Source organism: Capronia epimyces (assembly GCF_000585565.1).
Source record: "Capronia epimyces CBS 606.96 chromosome Unknown aczIQ-supercont1.11, whole genome shotgun sequence".
Classification (NCBI taxonomy): Eukaryota; Fungi; Ascomycota; class Eurotiomycetes; order Chaetothyriales; family Herpotrichiellaceae; genus Capronia; species Capronia epimyces.
The window spans coordinates 295511-311617 of NW_006912914.1; the positions used below are offsets into that span (position 1 = coordinate 295511).

The 16107-nt window shown below is 54.9% G+C and overlaps 6 protein-coding genes across 6 annotated transcripts; 3 read left to right on the forward strand and 3 right to left on the reverse strand.

Annotated features, from left to right (window-relative positions):
- Window positions 1-853: 853 nt before the first annotated feature.
- A1O3_10154 (chromosome transmission fidelity protein 8) lies at window positions 854-1306 on the reverse strand (the record flags this gene model as incomplete). The annotated part of the gene is made up of 1 exon (XM_007740245.1): window positions 854-1306. The coding sequence occupies one exon, from the start codon at window positions 1304-1306 to the stop codon at window positions 854-856; it is 453 nt and encodes a 150-aa protein (XP_007738435.1).
- Window positions 1307-2704: 1398 nt separating this feature from the next.
- Window positions 2705-3718, forward strand: A1O3_10155 (uncharacterized protein; the record flags this gene model as incomplete). Its single annotated transcript, XM_007740246.1, has 1 exon — window positions 2705-3718. One exon carries the CDS (start codon window positions 2705-2707, stop codon window positions 3716-3718), a length of 1014 nt encoding a protein of 337 aa, XP_007738436.1.
- An 808-nt stretch (window positions 3719-4526) lies between these two features.
- Window positions 4527-6479, forward strand: A1O3_10156 (uncharacterized protein; the record flags this gene model as incomplete). Its single annotated transcript, XM_007740247.1, has 2 exons — window positions 4527-4533; window positions 4594-6479. The coding sequence occupies 2 exons, from the start codon at window positions 4527-4529 to the stop codon at window positions 6477-6479; spliced, it is 1893 nt and encodes a 630-aa protein (XP_007738437.1).
- A 947-nt stretch (window positions 6480-7426) lies between these two features.
- A1O3_10157 (uncharacterized protein) lies at window positions 7427-10177 on the reverse strand (the record flags this gene model as incomplete). The annotated part of the gene is made up of 3 exons (XM_007740248.1): window positions 7427-7489; window positions 7556-10078; window positions 10133-10177. 3 exons carry the CDS (start codon window positions 10175-10177, stop codon window positions 7427-7429), a joined length of 2631 nt encoding a protein of 876 aa, XP_007738438.1.
- A 1077-nt stretch (window positions 10178-11254) lies between these two features.
- A1O3_10158 (geranylgeranyl transferase type-2 subunit beta) lies at window positions 11255-12508 on the reverse strand (the record flags this gene model as incomplete). The annotated part of the gene is made up of 4 exons (XM_007740249.1): window positions 11255-11634; window positions 11688-12282; window positions 12340-12450; window positions 12500-12508. The coding sequence occupies 4 exons, from the start codon at window positions 12506-12508 to the stop codon at window positions 11255-11257; spliced, it is 1095 nt and encodes a 364-aa protein (XP_007738439.1).
- Window positions 12509-12980: 472 nt separating this feature from the next.
- A1O3_10159 (uncharacterized protein) lies at window positions 12981-15726 on the forward strand (the record flags this gene model as incomplete). Its single annotated transcript, XM_007740250.1, has 4 exons — window positions 12981-13141; window positions 13313-13866; window positions 13913-15102; window positions 15154-15726. The coding sequence occupies 4 exons, from the start codon at window positions 12981-12983 to the stop codon at window positions 15724-15726; spliced, it is 2478 nt and encodes an 825-aa protein (XP_007738440.1).
- Window positions 15727-16107: the final 381 nt, after the last annotated feature.

The following is a 16107-nucleotide window of genomic DNA, read 5'->3' on the forward strand; positions in this document are numbered from 1 at the left end:
AGAGTTGAGTAACCTTTGTATCCGCAACTTGGTAGCCGTTGCAAACGAGGAGCATCGGCCCACTAGTCCCATCCTCCTTGAAGGCTACACAAATAATCAGGCAAGGGATGGTACTAGACTTGAGGTTCTCTTCTTGGTCAAGTCCCATCACCATTCGCCTCTGCCCTGTCCGTGCACGGAGCCGACCCCTTCAGTCGGTAGGATGCTGAAACTTGCACACTCAGACCAGGTCTCAGATGGCTAAACAATGGGCCACGTCTCCATATCCGGCATAGAATAGATCACTGAGGATGGGCAGGCTTCATGCTCTGCGTCATGAGGACATCGCGGCAGATTCTGGCCCAAGTCGTTTCGCAAAATGTCTGCTGACTGAGCTCCAAGGTCACCGAGCAGTCTTTGCTATACCTGATTGCCCTACTCCAGCTCGGCGATGTAACGATGACCAGGGGGACAACTCGAGAGAGAGATGGAGACAATCCAGATCTGGGTCGACAGACGCTAAGCCGGCCCATAAGCTCTCAAGAACTGCAAAGGAGGCAGTAAGGGGACGTCTCGTCGTCGCCGCAATATGCAATCAAGTCGGGCCTATCCTCCTGCCAGGTTCTGGGATTGCTGCTTTTTGTTTGTTCAAGTCTCACTCTGCATCGTAAATGAAACAGCCTTCAGCCAAGATCAAAAGCGAAGGGCCACGAGGCTTGTGCGCAATTGCACATGGCAGGTCCAGGATGACCGCAAGCCAGACATCGATGTGACGACACACGAAGCCGGGATCTTGGGAGCATCTGGCGTTAAAGGGGGTCGACACGATCTCGAGTCGACATGTCTGTTCTACCGTCGTCGTGAGCCCAATTTCTCACTCGCTCACAGGCTCCGGCCTCCCACTGAAGAGGAGTTTGAATTTGACGATGTCGACAATCTCCAAGTCGTCATTGGGCTGGCTCTCAGTCGAGTCGGGTCGCATTCCGTCGTGGTCATTCTTCTTCTGGACCACGGCTAAAGGCTTTGCTAACTTCTTGATTTCGCCAGTGAGACGTTGATGCTTGCCGACGTAGAGATAGACCTTCTTCATCCATTTTCCTTCGCCGTGATCCTGCGGATTGTACAATGGAAATTCGAGTCGACCAATTGGTGTAGTCTCAACAGGGTTTGGATCCTCTACCGCATGCTGGAACGGGCCATGGATGGTGCCTTGAATCTCAACAATGGCGAGTCCTGAGGGTGTTTGCAGAAGAGAGGGAAGTGGACTCGGAAGGGAGTCTTTGGAGTCTTTGACCGGAGGCGATATCGACAACTGTACCGCCGGCATTTCCGAAACCCCTGGATCTCGTTGCCCTTACTGCCTGGACGGACAAAAGCTGTTCAGAGAGGGAGAGGAGAGAGCGCGATACAAGACGCGTTCGAAACGTTTCCTGAAGTGATCTGATCCACCGTAGATTCTCTATCACGTGATATCGCTTTCGATGACGTCGACGTCGTACTGTAATGACTACTCGCTGCTGGAGACTGGCTACTGGCGATGAGTAGTCACCGGGGTCTTCGATATATTGCCTACATGGACCTGATCAAGCAAATCTTGACCCCTGTACAAGCATTGACGTGGCGGCTGGATCTTCTTACTCCCTCCGCGACAAGGCTGAGCAAGGTGCAGCACCAGGTTTGCCTTGCTTTCTGCGATTATTGGCGAATCCTCAATTGCAAACACAGTTGTTTGACGATATGTTTAGCCGCGTCAGAGATGTGCCCTCGTTCTTCCTTTCACTAATAACAGTATGAGTCTGTTTCCTCTGCCACCACCAAAACAAATCAAAGGTCTGCAGAGTTTGTGAGTAACATCAGCTAACCTACAAAGGTCCAACCGCTCTCAAGGGAGTCTGGATGAACTTTCACTTTGGAAAGGATGGGTAACCTGCAGCCGCCGAAGTCGTTGAATTGTAGGCAGGCCAGTCAAGTACGTGTCAGACCGTTTCACACAGCCCTCTGCCTACACGCTGAAGTGAACTAATTCTTGCGAGCCGAAGTTGAACCACTCCGAAAATAAGCCGCTTATTCGGTGAAGAGACATCTGTAAGTTAGGGGTCCCGTGTCGGCAATCAGCACTGCAGGACGGAATTGTGAAGCTCAGCCTCACCTGTCGTGACTGCATGCCAACCGAAGGCTGACTATAGGTATATCGAGCCTCTTATAACCTGCCAACTAAGGAAGAGACTCACAAACGCCCGTTTCCCTGCAATGGCTTCACCGACAACTTCCTCTGTCGCCATATCGACATAAAAGGTGAGGGTATCTGATGAGGATGAGGGCGCATGACAAACATGTATCTGGGGAAAAAAATTGCACTCACTGGGGTGTTGATATAGCAACCAAGATTGTGAAGCTGACCTCAGGCAGTGTTGTCAGGTAGCGCGCAAAGTGACAAGCAAGAAGCTGCAACCTTCCCTTGCCTCAACAACACGCCGACAACAGTAAAAAACTCTTCTCTTTTCGGCAACCTCGAGGAAGTAAAAGGACGAAGTGGACATACCTTCATCCTCCCACACTCCAGCAAAACCCCTTCACGAACCTCCGAGGGCCTACGCTGAGTCACATTGTCTCCAGGAGGCCTCCCGCAAGCGAGACCACACCACGTGGGATACCAGAGGCAGCAACCACAATCTGACTGCCGATACCGTTCCTCGCCCTCTCAACACTATCCCGCCATACCACCATGCCTCCTCGAAAGGTGAAACGCCTCTCCATCGACGAGATATCGATAATTACCCTCGACGATCATGCCAGCATCGACAGCGGTGAAGCAGCGAACCAGCCGTTCTTCGGTAAGAGTCAACAGCCACTGCCATCTCATACATCGTCGATCACTTGGAAGAGCAATGCGGTCAAGGAAAAGGAGGAGTACGAACGAGTCAAGCAGCGTGTCCGACATCTTGCCCCAGAGCAGTTCCGCGTGAATGCGAAGCCTGGTCGAGGCCCGTCGCAGATTTTCCCTCGCAACGCGGGCGAATGGGTCGCCCATAAGAAGGAGATACTTACAATGGCCGAGGCTGAGAAACAGAAGAACTGCGACTTACTCAAAGCCCAAATCCTGGCCCAAGAAAAGATGCCAAAGCACCAGAGAAAACTCAAGTCGGTTTTCGGCAAGGATGGCAAGGTCTTCGAGGACGGTCTGAGTCCCGTACTCGGTCTCCCCACCGTCTGGTCCGCCGAATACCTGGATGAGCCTGCACACTGGCCGAGCGCGGGAGAGTTACAGTGGAATGGCGACAGCAGAGAGTGCGTGCTTGCAAAGACGAAATGCGGCCGCTTCCTTCCTCCCCCGCGGGTGTCTGCGGCGGAACCATCTGCACCGTTCCAGGAGCAGCCGTTCCTGAGACAGCTCCCGTTCGACCAAACTGGACCCATCTTCTCGACTGGACCTCGACCCGACGAAATCCACTCCAACAATGCCATGATGAACGACGATCCGGATTTCGAGGTTGCTGGGCAGTTTTATCTCGGATCGGAGCTGATGTCGGAGCTGGGTGAATGGGAACCAATCTTCGTTCCAGACTGGCAACAAGAGCAGCGCGCAATGAGTGAAGAGCTGGCGATTCAGGGCGATTACATGGAGCAGGGTGCAGGCCCGACGATAGGCTATGGTGGATACTCAGACTTGAATGTGGGAGACTGGTACGAGGGAAATGTCCAAGACCTGGCCTGGGAAGACTATCCAGTCTGGTGGTGAAGGAGCTGGATTCTTTGAGCAGCAGGGTGTAGACGGACTGGGAGGATTCGAAGACATTGCTGGTCAATGCCTGTTCTGTGTACCAACTATCAGTGTGCAGGCTCTGGCTTCTCTTTTTCTCATTTCAGCTCTTTGTCTTTGCTTGCAACAAGGTATTTACGGCAGCAGCGGCACCGAGCTCAATCACCATCAGGGGGGAGTTCAGGGGGCATGGCGGCCTTGCTGATGCACAGAGATTGGAAAGGCGACCGACAGGAGGGCGATGTTCTAGGGCTAGGGCTCGGGCGTGGTATCTAAGGTCATCGATGTCTGCGTATACCAGCACTGTTTCACGGGAGACATGCGAGAACAGTATCCGTATTCAGAATGGCCTAGGCCTCATAGTGCTGGGGACGATATTTCCATGTTATTATGCGATGCTTTGCTTTGCTTTGTGTGCTCGCGGAATGGAACACGAAGTGGTGTTGGACGAGGCCACACACATCAACGTCTCTCTCCGGCTCGCTAGACTTTCCCTCTCTGGCGGACCGGTATTCTGTATCCTGTATTCTCCCTCGGCTGTTCTCCATTCCATCCTCCATTCGTGGAGTCGAACTGGAACCCTCTTCCCCGCAAAGTCTCGCATTCGGCACGCTGTATCAACTACTAACTGTACCTTCGATGCGGAGGCGGCGCGTGAGATCCCCCCCAGACCTCGGTTTCGAAAGGGCTCCGGCTCCAGAGTCTTAAGCGAAGATGTGGGCGGATATGAAGTTAACGATGTCGTTTGCGCTGTCTGTCCTTCCTCTCTCAGAGTGCCCTGTTCAGTATGTCTCGTAAGTCAGCCTCTGTCTCTGAAGGCGTTGGAACCCTCCGCTGACCACGGTCCTACGCAGTCACCAAAGTCGCCGCGACCATCGCGGGTGGACTCGCTACTGCTGCGTACCTAGATGCCAAATACCTCATCGGACATGACCTCAAGAGCGGGTCACTGTCGGGCAGTACCAAGCGGGCAGTCGAGTTCATTACGCAGAGAGCCTCCCAGGACAAGCTTCTCATATATCACCTCTTCGAGGAACATGCTCAGGGCAAGAACGCCGACAATCTCTTCCTGATATTCGAAGACCGGGCTTGGACCTACAAGCAGTTCTTCGAAGACCTGCAAAGGGTGGGCAACTGGTTGTTGAAGGATCTCGGCGTCCAGCCCAAGGAGATTGTCGCACTTGATGGTGGAAACAGTCCGGAATACCTGCTGCTCTGGTTTGGGCTTGAAGCAATCAATGCGTGCCCGGCTTTCATCAACTGCAATCTGACTGCAGGGCCTTTGACGCATTCTATCAAGCTCTCCGACGCCCGTTACCTGCTGGCAGATCGTGCGGTACAAAGCCTGGTTCAGCCGTACGAACCCGACCTCTCCGCCGCCAATGTGCAGACGATATACTATGACGAAGCTTTCATTGCTTCACTCTCGGATCGCACGCCCCTGCCGAGGTCACGGCAGCAGGGGATTCGCCCCGACGAACTGTCCGGCTTAATCTACACCTCCGGGACGACGGGCATGCCCAAGGGCGTGGTCATGCTACGAGGACGGGAGCTGAACACTGCCAGGGGAGTCGGCGAGTACCTCCAGTTGAAGCCTCACAACCGAATGTATACAGCATTGCCTCTGTATCATGGAGCAGGCCACGGCCTGTGCATGACGCCCTCGATCTTCGGCGGCTCCACGGTCGTCCTGAGCCGCAAGTTCAGCCACAAGACTTTCTGGCCTGAGGTGCGCAAGTCCAAAGCCGATATCATCCAGTACGTGGGCGAACTATGCAGATATCTGATCAACGCGCCACCGAGTCCACTGGACAAGCAGCACAACGTCAAACGTGCCTGGGGCAACGGCATGCGGCCCGATGTCTGGGAAGTCTTCCGAGAACGATTTGGCATCGAGACCATCAACGAACTGTATGCGGCCACGGACGGTCTGGGGGCGTCGTTCAATGCCAACAGGGGCGACTTTGGCCGCAACGCGATCGGCGTGCGTGGTCTCCTCTGGCACTGGTCGAACGGGGGAAACGAGAAGCGCGTCCGCATCGACCCAGACACGGAAGAGATTCTGCGCGACAAGAACGGCTTTGCGATCGAATGCAGGACCGGCGAGGCCGGCGAAGTGCTACATAAACTGGACCCGGCGACCGCCGACACCGTGTTTGCAGGATATTACAAGAACAAAGGCGCCGGGCAGAAGCGCAAGATCAGCGACGTGTTCGAATGGGGCGACCTGTGGTTCCGGTCGGGCGACATGATGCGTCAAGACGCCGACGGGCGCGTGTACTTTGTGGATCGGCTGGGCGACACGTTCCGCTGGCGCAGCGAGAACGTCTCGACGAACGAAGTGAGCGACGTGCTCGGCCGCTTCGAGCAGATTGCCGAGGTCAACGTCTACGGCGTCCAGGTGCCGCACGCCGACGGCCGCGCCGGCTGTGCTGCCATCGTCCCTGCGCAAGGCGTGTCCGCCGACGAGCTCGACCTCGCCCGTCTGGCCCAGCACGCCATCTCCATTCTCCCGCGCTACGCCGTGCCCATCTTCCTGCGCATCGTGCCTCAGCTCGAGTACACGGGCACCATGAAGATGCAGAAAGGCCGTCTGAGAGGCGAGAGCGTCGACCTCGACAAGATCCGCCAATCGAGTCCCGACGACAGGCTGTTCTGGCTTCCCCCTGGGGCAAATACTTATCTTCCGTACGGGCCGAAGGAATGGGCGGACTTGAAGGCCGGGAGGGTGAAGCTGTAGAGCTAGACAGCCCCTAGTAGGTGCAGGGCCCCTCTATAGTAGAAAGATGCGCAGCTGCAGGCGCCATAGACGGTTTGGCCGGACCAGCGTTTCTGGCTCTGGCGATGCCATGGACCGGACAGAGACTGAGAGAACGAGAAAGACGGGAGTGGGAGTGGGAGCCAAGATCTATATAGCTAAGGTATGCAATGAATGGTAGAACGAGGCGAGACCGCCAGACTTGAGACTCTGGCATGTTCAATACTGGCTCATATACCCGACGTGTTCTTCGTTCTTCATTTCCACGCCATTTTCCATTCACCAGGTCTATCGTCTGCTGATACCCACGCCGCTCCAGTTGTGCTATACCAGACTACAGTGGTCGCTATGCGGTGGCGTAAAAGTGTCGTACACACCACACCGCCTGCTCTGCCTCCCATCCTTCCACCGGCGGTTGGTGGGTGACCCTCTTTTCCGCTGTTGCTGTCGAGGGGCATCTCTCCAAAACATAGGGAAGACGTGTTCGGCAAACAAGACACAGACAGGCCTTGTGGACGGCAGGATAAAGAGGAATCGCCTTAGTTGACCCATACCACTCGGCGTCCGGTCACGGACCAAGGGCGGAAAATCCGTCCACAACGTCCCTGACCAACCTGAATGCGGCGTCGAGTCGGTTGAACCTGATATCCCCAACACTCCTCACCACGCTCCTCCATCGTTGCGTAACCCACAGTGTCGAAAGACGCCGGGACAAGACCAAGGCAGAGCATTGCCCGGTGCTCTAGCACAACAGATCCAATATCGAATATGCACACAAGAAAGTACTTTTGTGCATCCACCAGAATACCACCCGCAGGGCGCCCAAAATCGTACATCGATCGACCAGCATTGTGAAGAAAGTCGTCAAGAGGATCCGAAAATCCCCGTCGTTGCAGAACAATCCGCCGTCAGAGTGATGCACAGACATATCACTCGAGTGCTCGTTTCAAGTCGTTCCATTTCTGCTGAAGCCCTTCATGTTCGGCGTTCAACTGGAATCAAAACGTCAGCAAGCCCATACTCACGAGCTCAAGAGACCTTGTTGGGGCCCGACTCACCTCGGCATACTTCATTTTAATTTCCACGAGCTCCCGTTCCATCTCAGCCATCTGCTCTTCCATGTGACGGTTTTCGTTCTGGACCTCAATATTTCTTTGCATGACTTGTTCCATTCCCGCTCGCATTCTTGCCTCGACATTGGCAGCTTCACTTTCCGCCACCTTCCGTAGTTCCTCGGCCTGTCCAGCCAAGCTCTCATTACGATCTTGGAGCTCCGTGTTGTCAACCTTTAACCTCACCAGCTCATTGGCCAGTTCGATGTGTTCGGCGTCGGACTTCTCGGCGCGCTTCTCGAGAGACCGAATCTGGGCGGCCTTGGTGGCACATTCTGTTTTGAGGTTCTCGAGCTCGGTCTCGCGGGCCTTTTCGGCCTTTGTCGTCGTCTCCCATTCCTCGCGGTACCGATTGAGCATTTCCGGGGTGAGCTTGACCGCACAGGCATCTTGAACCAGTAGGTCCGCTCGATAGACTTCTGTGTCTGTGCCACCCGAGTTGCCAAAGAACCCTGATTCCAAGATCGATTTCGACGAAGGTGTCGCGTCGATGTACACGTCAAAGACCTTTTCTTTCAAAAAGTTTGTGAGCGCCTGCATATCTTGCATCGCCAGCAGGGCCGGGACATTGCGCTGAATGACCGCCATGCCAAACTTGAGGATGGCTCCTTCGAGTCCCTCACACAAGATCAAATCAAACACCCTCATGACGAGTTGAAGAGGAAACCGGTAGGCGAAAAGGGTCAGAAACCATTGAGTTGCATAGAGCTTGGGGGTCACACCCCGGCGATTGAGGTGGCAGTACAACGCCGGTTCAAGATCTTCCAGCAGTCTCTCAAACTGGTACAGGTGCAGATGCAAGCCTGGCATGTCTTGAATGAACAGCTCTCGCAGTTGATACTTGTTCATCAAGCGGACCAGGAGACAGAAGGCTTCTTCTTCGGGCATCGTAAAGAGTAAAGGCATGACAATGAAGTTCATGCCTTGCGGATATCCCACTGCATCATCAAAAAGGGCGTAAGCCCGACACACGTGGAAGAGTCCATCCTGCAAGCCGGCTGCTGCGGCATATTTCGAGTAGCTGGTTCTCGAGCCCATGTCTCGCTTGATCATCTTCTCCAGCTTGGCGAGAGCAGCGGAATCCTCTTTCGCCTTCCTCGCACGCTCCGCGGCTAATTGAGTCTGAAGGCGCGCACTTGCCATCGGATCTGTTGGCTCTTGAGACGGAGAAGGAGACGTCACTCCCACGTGTGCACTAGTTGCGGGAGTGGAGTGATCGGAACGGATAGAGGACCTCGATGAGCCTACCGACTCCTTTTCCTTGACGCCGCCGTTGACATTTCCATTGAGCAATGGGGATTTCGGCATGCCCTCCTTCACTTCTGCATTGGGGCCTCGCGAGCGGAGATCCCAATATACCGCTTCCAGCTCCTCGTTCTTGCTGTCGGCGAGGACTTGCCAAATAACTGGTCGAATTGTTTGAGGAATCCCTCCGCTGACGGCTTGAGTGAATTCATCAGGACTCGTCCGTGCCACGGCTTGTGGCCCTTCATTGACAACATTTTGCCAGAAATCCCAGTCTATTGGTGTGGCTGTGTCTGCTGAAGAAGCCGCTATCCCTGCAACAGTCCCGGGGGCAAGGTTCGGGTTTGTAGGGACCGTTTCGGCGGCTGGTGACATGACCGGGCTCGAGACCACATCCTCATTGTGGCCAATGCCTCCAGGCGCGGCGATCCCGACACCGACGGTTGCTGATCGGCCAATGAGTCCGGCAATCGCTCCTCCCTCCGCGTGTTCGGTGCCTTCCAGACTGGTTACGCCTGCTTCCTCCCGCATTCGCAGCATCTTAAATTGTTCGCGCAGAGAAGCCCTAGACGGCAGTTTCTGGCCGTTGGATCCATCATGGGCCTCTTCGAGAGCTTTCAACATCAGATCCGGGTTGCTTCCGAGGGTCGAGGTGGATGCGGCAGTGTTTCGACGAGCATCGATGTGCTGTTTGGAAGGCAGAGGGGGAGATCGACTTTCTTTCGGAGTCGACGTGGCTCGGCTCAGCCATCCAAATGGAGTTGTTACTCTGCGCCCAAAGGACGAAGATGCGGGAGGCGGCTGCGGAGAAGGGGCACGGGCGTCTGAGCCTTTTCTGGGAGGGGGAGGCGGTCCCCAAGGGACTGAGGGTAGAGAAGCTGAAAAGCCTTGGAATCTTGATGGACGCGGAGGAGGTTTGGTTGCAGGAGGCTTTTGAGTAGAGTCGGAATCGTCAGGGGAGGTTTCAGGGGCGTTTAAAGTAGGTATCTGCTGGGTATCTTGAGACTGGACAGACGCGGAATCATCCACCGCAACCGTGTCTATCTGGACATCCGGTACCGCGTGGTCGGAACTCGCCGTACTCTCTCTTTGCTCAGATGTAGATTGTTCGTCCTCCTGAGGTGCGGGCTGAGCATCGGGAGATTTCTCGGGTTCTGTAGTGTCATCCTGCTGTATCGAATGCCGCCTGGAATCGTCTTTGACATCGTGGGCGTCCTCGAATTTCTAAAGCGCTGTCAAAAAGATGTTGCTTTGCCCGTTATCATTGAAACCACATACCTCTTCCATGTCGGTGTTGTCAGCGCTTGATTGTACCGTCTCCATGTTGGCTTCCATGCGTTCAGACCATCATCTGCCACTTCCCGCGATCAATATGGAAAGGTTCTTCGGTCGAGACGTTCCGTTGGAGGAGATTCGAAAATCGTGGTTCGGGTAGATATAGAGCGTGCCGGCGGAAGACGCGAATTGAACTCGTGCAAGAATTGAGGTGCGGAGTTCCGCAGAGAGACGGAGAGTCAAGCGAAGGTTGCAGCCGTCACCAGGACGTTTAAGAGTCGTCTCGATTAATTGTGAAGTTTCAAGAATGGAATCGGGAGGCGTGGCGGCCAAGTAGATGTTGCGGTGCAGAGACAAAGTGTTGTTTTGTTGGTCGCGGCCTGCCTATATTTTCGTCGGTGACGCGGAGGTGCAATGGAGTATGCAACTCCTTAGCAAGCTTTGGTGTTCAGCCTTAGGAGCCTCAGACAGGAACAAGCTGAAGTCTCACGTTATAGTCCATACTAGGTACACTACGAACAGACCCTTGCAAAGAGGCAATTGTGTCGTCTTCCCTCTTCCCTCTTCCTTCTTCCCTCCTCCCTCCGTGCGCAAGTTGACTACTCCGTACCGGCACGACGCCGGACACAGACCATTTGCACAGGCGGACAGTTCTCAAGCGAGAAAAAGCTCCCGTGTGCATGTGTCAGATGTCAGAGTCAGGGAGCCAGTGCCCAAGTGCCCTGGGCGCCCCTATCATTAGCCAGGCTTAGGAGGCGTTAAGCTGCAGCAAACAATGCCATGGCCCATCAGCCAAATGCGCCTCCGCTAGAATCGCCCTGGTCCCCTATCCGGCCCCATCGAGTCTCTGCTGCTGCGAACCGGACTCCGTTTGACAGGCACCTACGGTACCTAAGGTCGGCTTCCTGGGCTGAGGAGGCGTTCCTGGCTAGACTAGGATCCTCGTCTCAGGACTCCATCGTACGCTCCCGCTAATCTGCCACCATCGGGACACGTCAACTCATCTCATCTCGGTACACTATTACTGGTCTCCTAATCCGGCATCATTCGTACGGAGATGCTGTGTATCCGTACATTTCCCACCCTCGTGGCACCGACGAGCCAACCGGCAAATTGATTGTGAGATCATGCGGCGGCCTTGACCAGGGATCGCTCCATGTCTAACCATCTGCCCTTTCTCAGAGGGTCCAGGGTCTTGAGCTCTGTCAACCATTGCAATATCTTCGTCCTCCCATCTTCCTGTAACCCTTGCTGCATTTTTGCCTCCAGAAGCGTGCATTCTATCAGTGCCTGATATGGCCACTTGCAGTCCTGTGCATCCTCAAGAACCTCTTCGATGTACCTTCTCTCCGAAGCAATATAGCTGAGCCGTTGTTCGGTGGAGAGGTGAGGTGCCATGCTCTTGGCTGCGAGGTCAAGGTCAAAGGTGCACATCAGGTTTTGGTGGTAGAACCACAAGGATTGATCGTACGGGTCGAACAATGCTTGATGAATCAATTCGAGTTCTGCAGTTTATCAGCCCACGAGCCAGGTGAAGACTGGCGCCACAAGAACCTACCTTCGTCCAGCATCTTTTGGCGCTCATCGTCAGTAGCGTTCTCCTCGTCCAGGATTTTGAGGATGAGCTTGGTGCGGTTATGCCAGGCCGAAAAATTGGACAGGTTGATGCCGATCATCTTTTTGGTATATTCGAGCTCTTGTCTCGACATGCTCTGCCCCTGCAAACGCAGGCTTTCCAGGCTTTGCACCACGATCCGCCGATAACCCCAGCCATGGAAGTTTCGGCTATCACGACTGAGCATTTTCCCAACCAGCCCGAGCTCTTCCTCCCATAATGGCCGGGCCTGTGCAACAGGGAGGAGCGCGGTAGCCTGTTGGAGGAGCCAGAGTCGGTGATTCCATATCCAGTAGCACTTCGGGAACTTCAGTAGCAAAGGGAATAAGAACTGTAAGTCCAGTTGTATGATGTCCAGGACCTGACTGACTCGTCGGTCCTCGTCCAGTTCGCTCGCGGATACCTGTTTCTCAAGATCTCGGAATTCGTGGACATAGATGCGGCGGCGATGATTCCATACTGTGTAGTACTCCGGATTCCGCCTCAAGAGCTCGGCTGTTTGTTGGAGGAGTTGAGGCGTAGACTCTTTCGCATGAACCTTTGTCCATTATCAGTCAGTACGACCACGCCTGTTATAGCCCTGGGCTGTAGAGACCTTAGTATTGACTTCTTCTACGAGCCTCTGGTACTCTGAGATTTCCTTGAGCTCCCGCTGGCGTGCTTCTATGGTCCGCTCTTCACGGGTAGCTGATCGAGGAACGCCATGCTGCCATCATATGAGTCGAAGTTCCCAATCTTCTTTCAGAGACGCTTACACTGGTCATGATTGGACGAGATCTTCCTCTGAGCCTAGCTATTGCTAGGTGATCGGGCCTAGTTGAAGGCAGGCATGACCTTGCGGTGACTGTGGAACGTGGCTGAGATGAAAGGAACGATCGGAGGAAGGATGATGCGGGTGGGCTGTTATATTTCTGCCGCATCTGCGACACCGAGAATCGCCCACACCACGCACGTTTATCTCAAGTGACCACTTCAGCATACCAGGCAAGTGATGGCTTGTCACTAACATAATTACAGGTATTCCAGTGCTTCCTGGCATCCTTCTTCCACAGTGCCACCTCCCCGCCGTCCCATTTGTCAGGGTCTCTCAGGCTTCATAATGCCTGGGAACCTCTACCAGGCCGCCATCTCTTGACAAACGCACGGCCCCTTACGCCCGCCGTGTCCGCGGGTCTAGCATACTCCCAATCGTCGGACGGATCGTTGGATTTCTCGCAAGATCAGGCAACATCAGCGATGTCCAACTCTGACCGTCAATCTCCAGCTCGGGACCCTTCTCAAGCTCCTGCGTCCGGTGACACCAGGCCCAGGAGGCATGTGGAAGAGCAGGGTGTATTGATCCGACCGCATCCCTTGATTAGCGACCTGCAACAACACCAATCCACCTCGAATTTATCGTCCGAGGACCATCCTGCTCAGCCGCCAGCCCCGGACTGTTCTCGTCCCTAGCAAAGACGATGTGTCAGCGTAGGAAGCCCCCCTCGGTTTCGACATCGATTCAATTCGCCAGATCGATTCGTCCCCCAGAGGCCTCTGCTCGTAGACAAGAGATCATCTTACCAGACAAGTACCCCTCCTTCATTACTGCAGGGCAGTGAAAGGAATAACAGACGGAGGGACACCGCAGTGGATCCATTCCTATCCATCAGCAAAACAAGATCGAAAAACCTGGACCGTCAAAGACATTCGCACAACAGCTATAACCTCTGCCCGCCGCACTATACCCCATCCTTTGTAAACGAAACCGATACCACGCCCCCACATGGTGATGCCAGGGCAACATCGAGATCTCTTCGTCAGGTCAGCGGTGGGTTCTGGACCGTCGGAGGTCGGCTGTCCGTCCAACTTGGGCAATTACATGGGATCAACGCTGGAACTGGAGGGCTCCTTGCCAGCGGGACGAACGCTCCCCTGCACACCGCCACGTTCCTCGACCAGCCGACTCCAGATGATAAAACCCTAGGTCATGAACGGCGCCTTGCCTTGGCTCTGGAAATCGACCAGGCCAGTCGCATTCTGCCCCAAGATTCCGCGACCGATAGAGAGGTTGCGAACACTTTGGCCGATCACAGCCCCTTCGTATGGAGAGATAATAGCTGGACTCGAGATTTGATACCGCGTGGTAAGATACATCCCACTCCCGTAGCTGACTGGCTGACACAAGGTAGCTTCGGTGACCAAGCCTGATGCGACACCTCGAAACGAGAAAGCTGTACCCACGGTTCCCTTCAGAGTCCTTGATGCCCCCAATCTCAAGGACGACTACTATTGCTCCATCTTGGCCTACAGCTACACCTGTCATACGTTAGCTGTCGCTCTGACGCAGAAGGTTTACCTCTGGACAGAGCAGTACGGGGTGAGATATCCTCCACTTCCTCCCGCCCGTCCGGCCAATTTTGTGACGTCCCTGGCCTTTTCATCTGACAGGGGAGGGAGAGCCATCTTGGCGGTCGCGAGGAACAACGGGAATGTTACCCTCTGGAGCCTGTTGGAAGCCAGACCCAGATTCGATGTTCCTCACCCATGCGCGGCATCTTGTGTCTCGTTCAGACCAACCGAGACGCCCCGACAGTCGACAACGGGTATTGGTCTCGCCTTGTGTGAAGACCTCCTGGTGGGTGATGACGCCGGCAAGATCTACTATTACTCACTGGAATGGCCCGAGTTGGCACAGGGATCCATGACGCTTCTGGCGAAAATCGACGCACACACCCAAAACATCTGCGGTCTAGCGTGGTCCCCGGATGGACAGCAATTTGTTTCAGGAGGTAATGACAATCGAGCGCTGTTATTCGACCCAGAACTCCTACCCGAGACGGCGGATGAACATGCATTCTCTCAGGAGGACCTCGAATCGGGAACTGTGCGAGCATTGGCTCGAAATCATCAACAAGAAGCTGCAGAGAGCCAAATGATAACACCTCCTGACACCCCTGAGAGGGGTGGTGTCGCGGCACAGCATAGGAACCCAAATCTGGCGACTCCCCCCAGAGAAGATCCAACACGCATCCATGGGTTGGACACACCGCCACCGACCCCTCTACAGCGAGGCCGCACTCCTACTCGTTCGCCTAGCACCGACCATCGTTGGACTCCGGGCCGCAATGGAGCAGCCCTGGGTGACAATCTCGCGTTGGTTCGGAATGCTCTTGCGAACCCTGACATCCCCGGTCACGCGAATATGCATGTTTACTCATTCTATCATTCGGCGGCGGTCAAAGCCATGGCGTTTGCTCCCTGGCAGCCAAATCTACTGGCGACCGGAGGAGGGAGCAATGATCGTCAAATACATTTCTTTCACACAGGCTCTGGTGCACTTCTGGCCTTGATCAATGTCTTCTCGCAGGTGACGAGCCTGGTGTAGAGCACCACGAGGCGCGAAATCGTGGCGACATTCGGATATTCGCAGCCGGAACATGAAATCCGGATCGCGGTCTTCAGCTGGCCAGGTTGTGAGTGTGTAGTGAGTGTCCCCTGGGACCGCAAACAGAATGGAGAAGTGGGACGCGCATTGTGGGCGATCCCATATCCAGGAGGGCCGAACGATGCCATTCCCAGCCGAAGACAAAGCGATTCTTCCGACGGGTTTTCGGCCTGGGAAGCGGTCCGGCAGCGAGAGGCCGAAAGGGGGACGGCCAATCCAGACGTACGACTTCGACGCAGTCTCGCACCTAGTCCTGAGCGTACCGGGGCCACTGCCCGTTCTCGACCGGGTCCTTGGAGCCGACCACGAGATAGCCACCGACGAGATCTCCGGGGCGAGGGGGAACCGTGGGCCTCTCGCACGGAGGAGGAAGGCAGTCTGATCATTGCATGCTGTGACCAGACGGTGAAGTTCTTCGAGATCTGGGCCGGGAAAAGCAAAGGCAAGGGAAGAGGGCTAGGCAATAAACATGGCGTGCTGGGCGGAAGTCGTGTCCTGGAAGGGTGGTGTGAGGGCGTCAGCGTGGATGAGATCGGATGCGGAGAGGTCATCCGCTAGCATTCGCTCTTGGGAAACAGACAGACGGGTGTGCCAGCGGAGTGAGTGCCGGCGGAACTCTGGGTCGACGCCAGGGTTGGATATCACATCCTTAGAAAAGACCAGACGAAGCGCAACGGGCGACACAGAAGACCATTCTTATCGTTCTATCCGTATCATATTGTGTCCACATGGGAATGGACTCTATGAACAGGTCCCTTTCCACAGGACACAGTGTCGCTGTCCTTCTTTCCAGAAGACGACCACTCTGATAAGTATGGCGCCAGGCGCTCTCAGCGTTGTCGACCTGACAGCCGAAGTCAATACCATGCCCAAACAGTAATGTCCAAGCTTTGCGGTCGATTATGCTGCTTGATGCTGCTCACTTTTGATATCCATGCC